Source organism: Rissa tridactyla, chromosome 1 (genome assembly GCF_028500815.1).
Source record: "Rissa tridactyla isolate bRisTri1 chromosome 1, bRisTri1.patW.cur.20221130, whole genome shotgun sequence".
NCBI classification, from domain to species: Eukaryota; Metazoa; Chordata; class Aves; order Charadriiformes; family Laridae; genus Rissa; species Rissa tridactyla.
The window spans coordinates 21,942,397-21,951,494 of record NC_071466.1 but is presented as its reverse complement, the minus strand read 5'-3'; the positions used below and the strand labels follow the sequence as shown (position 1 = coordinate 21,951,494).

The 9,098-nt window shown below is 39.6% G+C and overlaps 1 protein-coding gene across 13 annotated transcripts in view; it reads left to right on the top strand.

Annotated features, from left to right (window-relative positions):
* The first annotated feature begins 506 nt into the window (after window positions 1–506).
* PSPC1 (paraspeckle component 1) overlaps window positions 507–9,098 on the top strand; it is a 72,956-nt gene continuing 64,364 nt past the window's right edge. For 12 of the 13 annotated variants that reach the window (XR_008469749.1, XR_008469759.1, XR_008469755.1 and 9 more), the window contains exons 1-4: window positions 520–1,004; window positions 2,873–3,174; window positions 5,833–5,928; window positions 6,936–7,132. Coding sequence is in view for 5 of the 13 variants with exons in the window: in XM_054223699.1 (XP_054079674.1) it covers window positions 618–1,004; window positions 2,873–3,174; window positions 5,833–5,928; window positions 6,936–7,132 (982 nt within the window). In the remaining 8 variants the exon portion in view is untranslated. Of the gene's footprint in view, window positions 1,005–2,872; window positions 3,175–5,832; window positions 5,929–6,935; window positions 7,133–9,098 lie in introns of all 13 variants that reach the window. The other variant, XM_054223708.1, reaches the window with a different exon arrangement.

Genomic DNA, 9,098 nt, shown 5'->3' with positions numbered 1-9,098 from the left:
CCCGCAGCGAGACTGCACGAGGGCACCCCGCCTGCCTGCCTCTCCCTCAGAGGAGACCCCAGCAAGGGCTTCTCCTGCCTGTGGACGCACTGCCGCAGAGTTTGCAGGACCTGGACGTTTCTGAGACCCCTACTCTAATCCAACATGGCTGCTCTCCCTGCAGGCGGGTCAGGCACCGAGGGAGCCGAGCTAGCAGGGAAGCTTCTGGGCCGGTTTTCCTCTCGGGCGGTGCAGCCCACTGGTACGTATCTGTCTCCGCAGCTGCGAAGACCGATCCCTTATGGTTTGAGGCGAGTTCGCGTCTATACCGGAGCTGAGGGAACAACGGCACCCAAGGGAGGCAGGCAGACAGGACTCCATGAGCAGCCCCGGCGCCCCCACGGCCGCTCAGGATAGCGCATGCGCGGACCGATCCCCGCGCCCAGCAACGCGCAGGCGCAGTGGCGGGAGAGGTGGTGCGGGCGGGGGTGGGCGGGGCTTTCCTCAGGGACGTTACAACTCGTCGAGGTTGGTGGCGGCGCCATTTTGAATTGGTGGAGGGTCGGAGGCGGCGGTCGCCGAACCGGGCTCCGTGTCCTCCCCGAGAAAAACCAGCGAGAAAGGAGCGAGGTCTGAATATGGCAGCGAATAGGAACTTGAAGCAAGTGCGGATCGAAAATAGCTCCCCAGCGGCGCCCCTGGGCATGGTGGGGGGTGGTGGCGGCGGCGGCAACCTGAAGGGATTGCGGGGCCTAGAGACGGAGAGTGAGGCGGCGGCGGCGGCGGCCATGGCGCTGGTGCCGAGCAAGGAAGGTGGAGATGAAGAGCAGGAGGTTGGGTTTACCATCGATATCAAAAGCTTTCTCAAACCTGGCGAGAAGAGCTACACGCAGCGCTGCCGACTGTTCGTCGGGAATCTGCCTACTGATATCACCGAGGAAGATTTCAAGCGCCTTTTCGAGCGCTATGGGGAGCCGAGCGAGGTCTTCATCAATCGGGACCGTGGCTTTGGCTTCATCCGCCTGGTGAGGACCCGCGCGACCCTCTGTGGCTGCCCCGTAACCCGGGGGCGTCTGTCCCTTGCTCCCCCCCACCCGCCTTTCCTTGTCGGGCGGGTGTAAAAAAAGACAGTAGCTGCCCTTCGTTCTCTTGTCTTTCCCCTTGCTACTAGCGCTCTTCCCTCCGCTTCCTCTTCCTTCTTCCCCCTCCCCTATTTGCCTCCGTACACCCAAGCGGGAGGCCTGCCTTGTGAGCTGCCTTCCCAGCCCCTCGCATTGAGGTTCCCTCCTCTCGACGCGGTACCCGCGGCTTCGGGGGCCCTTCCACCAGTCACCGTTTACGTGCTGCTGCCACGGGGACTCCGGCAGCCAGTTCTTCAGGGAATGGAGGAGGATGTCGTTGTGCGATCTGCTTTGTTCGTGTAATACCTGCATAAAGGCTCGCCTGATTTAACAGGGAGAATTTATCCTACATAAAGACTAGACAAAAATCCTTCTTTGCGTAGAGGCAAATTTCAGCCTGTGCAGTTCATTGAGAGTATAAGTTTCGTTTATGAAAACACAGTTAAAGACTGGACAGGATTGTTTCGAAATACTACTGCTCTAGGATCGTGAAAACAAACCATATAATACAAAAATTGCAAAGAAATGGGACCTCGGGTTGTTTAAATTACTTGTGTGCAGATAAGACTAGATTTTTAGGGATAATACAACATTCGATTAAATGTGCTCAAGTTGAGCACGCTTAAAAGGAATAATCTGAAAAGCTTATGATACTGTATTTAAATGACAATTTAATGTGCAGGATTAGTTTTCATGACTGCCACGCCTAGAATGAACTGATTTATATCAGTCTGGGAATAGCTTTAGTGTCTCTGCGTGTGTCTCTAGTTATGATTTTTCCATATATTTTACTGGTTAGGATTTTTTTTCTTTTTGGTTGTCGTCTTAAAGATAAGTGCTTGTGGCACTCTGCCGTACATCTTTTACCCTGAGAATCCCTCAGCCTAAAGTAGCAATTTTCTGGAGGAAGTGCGATATATTTACGTGTCATTACTCAGTTTTGTATGTAATGTAGATTAGATATAGCTTTTATCTGAACTTCCCTTTTCCGTTACGTTTAGGGAATATGTTATTTTTTTAACAATTTGCCTAGTCAGTTGAACTGTGGAGAAAATGGCCATGAGAATAATTGCCTTAAATGTAAGGGATTGCAGGTATCAAACTCGGTGGAAATGTCTGAAATGAGAAAAAAGGCAGTTCTACAGACTGTCTCATGGATGTGGGTGCAGAAATCCCATAAATGTGAGAAGAATGAATGTACGAGCAAAGCAGGTAATTTCATCATTTATTGATGAAATTCGAATTGGACATCAATTTAGAGTTCATCATGGTAATGAGCAAGTGGGATATTTTTGCTTATTTCAAAACAAAAACCCAAACGAAAACGAAAACACTTTAGATCTTGTACGGTCATATTTGAAAATACTGTTTCCTACTATGTGGAGCTAGGGGTGCAACATATAGGCATTTGTTTGGTAAATATGAAAAAGCATCAAGTTTTCAGCTGTACTGGAAGCCTTTGCAGAGCAGCACAAATGTATCATAATGAGAATTAGTTAAGTTCTCTAATGTCCAACAAAAATTTGCACCGATGTGTTTTTTTTAGAATAAATCGTAGGGGATGACAAATGCATATTTTTTTTCAATCAGTGGACAGGAACTTTGGTGTTTTGTTGTGGGGGGCGGGGGGGAGTTAAATAACCCTGATGCTAATGTGCTCAAGTTAAGGAAAAGACATTGCTACTTTTCTCGGGTGGTGGTGGGGGAACACAAAAGCAATATTTGTTGTCTTTGAAAATAAAATATATAAAATATTTTATATCTTGAAAAAGGAATCTAGGACACTGGCTGAAATAGCAAAGGCAGAACTTGATGGTACTATTTTGAAGAGTAGACCACTTCGAATTCGATTTGCTACACATGGAGCTGCCCTAACGGTCAAGAATCTTTCACCTGTGGTTTCTAATGAGCTGCTGGAACAAGCATTCTCTCAATTTGGGCCAGTGGAAAGAGCTGTTGTTGTAGTAGATGATCGTGGCAGAGCTACAGGAAAAGGTTTCGTAGAGTTTGCAGCAAAACCTCCAGCACGGAAAGCTCTAGAAAGATGCAGTGATGGGGCATTCTTGCTAACAACGTAAGTTCCCAGGCTTTTGTTTGAATTTGTGCGAGTATATCTTTCTGATGTGAAAGAAAACTACATTCATGGGTATTCCGTAGTTCCTATATTTTATTTTCAAATTAGGAAAGCTGTGAGGTGAGAAATTAAAGTGTTTTACATGATTACACCAATTATGCTGATTTGATTATTTTTGGTCAGGAAAACCATCTTTTTCTGCTTACTGTTTTTAAGACTTGTAATTACCATATGAAAGTCTGATAGCAACATTTTGTTTTTCCTTATATATATACACAATATTACTTTTTCTTCTGTGTATAGCAGGGCTTTTTCTACTGAGACTTCATTTTCACTGAGTGTACTCTTCCTGATCCCAGTAACAATGTGACAAAATAATATTCCTCTGTTTTGTAGCAAAACAGTGCACTACATTGCTGATACTTCTTGTAAACTCATGAAAGTGTTCCTGTGTTTATTTCTATCTCAAAAGGTTTATTTGTGGCTTGAAAGGCCAGAAGTACTACTTTTTTTTTTTTTTTTTAAATGAAAACTTAGAATTTGCAGAAGTTTATGGCAACCAGCTCTGGAAAACTTTCAAGGGCAAGCAAGCTTGCAAATTACAGCACTTGTCTCTTATTTCTGTACTTGCTGAAGACAGTTGTTAACTGCTGTGCTTTAACACATTCACTAGTGACATTTTCAAATGCTTTTTTAAAGACTCTGTGAAATGATAGATATTCAGGATTTTTATTTTTTTTAAACTTTCCTGATTTTCATTTGGGAAAACAAGGCATGGAAGCTTGCTGACATCAGATTGGGGAATTTGTAGTTCTTTTTCTCTTCCTGCCCTGGCTGTACTGTTGGTCTTTTATCTGCTTGAGGATTTTGATACTTCCATAAGCCACTTGTGCTTGCTAAAAGAACAAAAGAGTGTTCAGCTGTGTTTTTGTTCATTTTTGGCTGTTAAAACACATGAAGGTGCTTGCTAACATGATAACATGGGGGCTATGAACATCAGATCCAGCAGAGGAGAGAATGTTGCCAGGAGAAGACTGCAGGTGAGGAAAGGGTCTGGAACTCCTCTTTCTCCTGGTAATCTTATAAATTCTATGTGCCACGGAGCTGACCTGGTGGCTACAGAGTATATTCAATCTGAACATGTCTTTATTGTTATCAGTTGGTGCCAGCAATTTGTTCTCTTCCCCTGGGTTTTCTTGGCATTTGTATTTGAATGGAAGCATGGTGAGCCAAACTAGGGAACTAATCTAGTTCTGTGTTACATGAGAGCTATTCTTGGCATGAGAGATGGTGGCAGGGAAAAAGAAGCTGGGATATGAGGGAGGGTATTTTTGTTTTACCAGATGGATAGATTAGCTGGATTGAAATGGCCACCTAACTGTGGCCTGAGTGAATAAAAAGCCCTTGATCTTTGTCTTGCTTAGGTGGCTGACATGTTCCCTAATGCACAATTGCAAAGATAATTAGCATCAATCTGCTGCCATGATACTTTTATGCTTTGCTTCAGAATCTAAAATTTTACACTTTTAGCTGAAAACTCTTTGCCCAATAAAAAGAAAATCTTTAAATTCATGGGCTAAATATATCAAAACTAGGCATTTGAAGCATTAATGAGAGATTTAAATTTGTTGTTTTAAATCATAACTTGTTAACACCACAGTTCAGTTGCATTTAAATAACAGTACTGCCAGGAATTGACGTGCAGGTAACATCAGGAGAAAGAGTTGTTGAGTTGTGAAGTCTGGAATCACAGATCACCTTTTCAATCTGCACTTGCTGCTGGAATTTTTCTTTTTCAGCTGTTGCTGTTAAAATATACTGATTTTTTTCTGTGAAAAGATCTGCAAAGTGAAATAAAGGTGTGGAACACAATAAATGGTTGCCGGCGTTTTGAAAATAGTGTCACTAGCTCTTTTCTTACCTCTTCAAGGTGTGTACTATGCTCCCAAGACTGATGCAGAGAGCTTTTTACACAGTTCAGGATCCTTATATTGCTATTCTTGGCAGTACTGGCTAATACTTGCCTCTGATTACTACAGATAATGAGAATTCAAGGAACATGTTTTCAAAGATAAATTAGGATTCTGATTTGTGAGAGTACAGTTGTTCAAAGAATGGGTTTTAAATAACTTAAGGAGAAATTGTTTTTGTAATTATCACTGGAATATTAATGCCAAATTCTCAAGCTGTTTTCAATTGTAGAGTAACTTTCAAAAGAAACGTTTAATATTCTCGGAAATATGAATGGGTTGCATTTGTTCTTTTTTGGGGTTGTTTGGTGCTTTCCCAATATAATCATGACCCCTGTGTTCCCTCACTGAAAACAAAAAGCTAGTTCCTTCCTAAATATTTTGTAGTTGTTTGATTGTAATTGTTTTGGTATATTTTTTTTAATCTTTAAATACTTCATAGCAAGTAGAATTACATGAAGTAAGTTGTGGTTCCTATGTGGAATAGCTGGTTTCAAGTATAGAAACAATTATTTTCAAAGATAATTCTTAAAATCAGCATTCATTGGAATGCTACAATTTAAGAAGCGTTTGCAAGACACAGGAATTATAGATGACATGTTAGCTTTTTGGAATGTTTCCTCAAATACTAAAGTAACTTTATCTACTTCATTTATGATTCAGTTGTGAAATTGAAACTGTCTTCCAGAACACCTCGACCTGTTGTTGTAGAACCAATGGAGCAATTTGATGATGAAGATGGGCTTCCAGAGAAGCTGATGCAAAAAACACAACAGTATCACAAGTAAGTTGTGTGTTTAGCTTTACTTTATAAAACATGATTTAGATACTTAGTTAGCTTGGTAAATATACGCTAATTTTTATTTTTGCGCTTCAGTGACAGAAAGTATTGATATGTTGTGCTGTTTTGTGCTGAAGGATTAAATAGGGCCATGCCAAGATTTGGTAATCATAGTAAAATTCAGACTTACCTTGTTGGTTTAAGATGCGGTGCATTTACTAAAGTAGACAGATTCCTGGCCTACACTGAAATCAGCTGGAGCTTGTTGCCAGCCAAGGCAGTCTTTTATGGATTAGGGGTGAGGTCTAATCCTGCAGTGATTTGTGTAACCACATATTTTTGTTCCTGAATAGCCCCTTAACTGTTTGTAAAGTCAGTGGAGTGTAAAATCTTTGCAGCTTCCATGGTTCAGGTAAAACTTTGAGCATGACATGAGAAAGTGAGTTTTGATCATGAGGTGGAAGAGAAGACACCTCATCTGATAATATTAATTTTTAATATTGAGATTTGATTGCCATTTAGAAATCATGTTGCTTGAAGCTAAAATGCTTGTTCTGGTAAGGCTGTAGAATACCACTTTTAAAAAGTTACAATATTAGTGTTAGAATGTGAAATAAAATGTTGGCACCTTTTAATGTTTAGAGATTCTGGATAATATTCTGAGTTGTCTAGTAAGCTTTGATATTTATTTAAATAAATTGACTGCTTGTTTTAGAAGGTTGGACACAGTTAATTTAGTGTCGCAGCTTAGTATTTTATATTGATATAAACATGAATTTTTATGTTAAAATTATATAAATTGAACAGATCTTTATTTGGACAATTTCTCTGATCACATTACTTGTCTTAGCAGCTGAATTAAGCTTTCACTGGTTTAAAATGTAGTCATCTGACAGGTTGATTTAAAGTCAGATCTACACTTGAAGTGATTGTTTATAAATTCTTTGGCTGTTACAGCTGTTGATCTAAATGTGTCCTTCTCTACATTTTAACTGCAAAATTTTTATTAGGGAAAGAGAACAGCCTCCACGTTTTGCTCAGCCTGGAACATTTGAGTTTGAGTATGCTTCACGGTGGAAGGCTCTTGATGAGATGGAAAAGCAACAGCGTGAACAGGTTGACAGGAACATTAGAGAAGCCAAAGAGAAACTAGAGGCAGAAATGGAAGCAGCTAGACATGAGCATCAACTAATGCTGATGAGGCAAGGTAAAATCAGATAATCTACTAGTATTAAATTTGTTTTGTCACAGATTTTCTGTGTAGCATGTAGCTGTATGTTAGACTTAGAGATTTTGCCAGACGCTATTTAATTAAATGCATTGAACTGAGAAAAAGGAAGTAATCTTTTTCCTTACATGTGTTCCTTGATGATTTACAGGGATTAAGAAAATGAGAAAGGGGTGATTGTCTAGGTTTGTTTTCTTCATTTCTTAAATTTTTTAGTGTAAATAGTTTATGTAAAAAAATTGAATGGTAGCTTCACATTCATGAGTAAAACTATTTTCCATTTTTGGTGTTGCTTATGGTACTAGATAGGACTAAGTACTGTTTGTGGGCAACGTGCAGGAAAAATTAAAAAATGATAGCTCATGCTTCTTTTGGCTGTTCTGTGCACCACTGGTATGATTTTAAATGTTCCAGCAGCTAATGTTGTTTTTTTTTCTTTTGAAGCCCAGCTGAGAATTCTGGTGTGTGCATAGTATTATATGTATGTAACAACTCAAAATAACTCACAGTTGCTGTGAATTTCAGTCATTCTTGAAATTTTAAGACCATATATCCCTCTTTTGTAATTGTTTGGACATTTTCTGCTAGCACTGGGGGAAGAAAGTCCTCAAGCAATTGCTTTCAAGCCCTACCTTTAAGAATGGATCTGGGTGGAGCTTGTGTTTCTTGGGCAGAGAGGACAGTAGCAGGGCGAGTGTCTGGTATTTCCTGCTTGTTAGCCTTCTCCCCAAAACAGGTTTTCCCAAAATGCTGTGGACATGCAGTTGCTGCTTTCCAGTTCAGAACTATTGACCTACTAGTTGCTTTTCGTTTCCTCTGCATGACTGCTAAATTGCAAGACTTGAGTGGATCAAGTTTAAATATATTACAGATCTTTTGGAAAGGATCTCAAGGTTTGTTTGCATGAATGAAACACTGAAGTATTTTTCTTTTTTAAATCTTAGTTTAAGGGAGATCATGGCTACATGAAAAAAAACTGTTATCCCTAAGAGTGTTAGATCATAAGACAGTACAATAACTAGCTTGATAGGCTGAATAAGGGTGTCTTGGCATTTTAAAGGAATTTGAACTTCTTGAGATTCTAAGTAGTGGGTGCATTTCTAAACTTAAACCCAGGTAACTCATACAAGCTGTCTGCTGCAATTTTTTGGCTTTACGTAATGCTTATAAGGACATTTTTGTCGGTAGTATGACCTCCCTGTGTGAGGCTGGTTTATCTTAATTTTTTCTTCTGACTTGCATGATGTGTTGAAAATACCTATGTGAGCTGAATTAGAGTATTCACTAAATTGGTGGAATTAAAGTACCTAAATGCTTGGATATATTGAGTATAAACACATAGTCTTTTAAAATATGTTTTAAAACATTTTCATAACTGGAAAAGAAAAGGAGTATATTTAATTTTTATATAGTATTCTTAGATCTACTGCAACTGAAAATTGTCATTAGGACAAAGTTTTCTTAGCCTGTTTTTTCTAAATAGGCATGCTTGCTTTTAGTGTGAAACCATACTGTTTGTATAAGATCTTGTACTGAAATACAGAGCATAATAAAATAAAGAATTGTTTTGAAATGCCGAATAGCTATTGCAGTGTCTGAAATGACAACTGTCAAGTTGTTTCTTGGTTTATTTTCCAGCAAAAAATGTTAAAGCATTTGGTTTGCACGTAAGCATAGGCATAACTTACAGATGAGGAATGTGAAAGTTAATGTGATATAACAACAATGCCTATAATACACAGTACACAATCTCTTTTCAATTAGACACACATTTTTAATTTTGTGTATATGTGTGACTGATACTGGTGAAGATGGTTCAGTGCTGAAAATACAGATTGGATAGAAAAGGTTTTGATGATAAAACATGGGAGAACTGCTTAGGCATGTTTTGGATATTAAGGTTTCTTTTAAGGATTCTGTGAAGGAAAAAAATATTCCTTTTTTT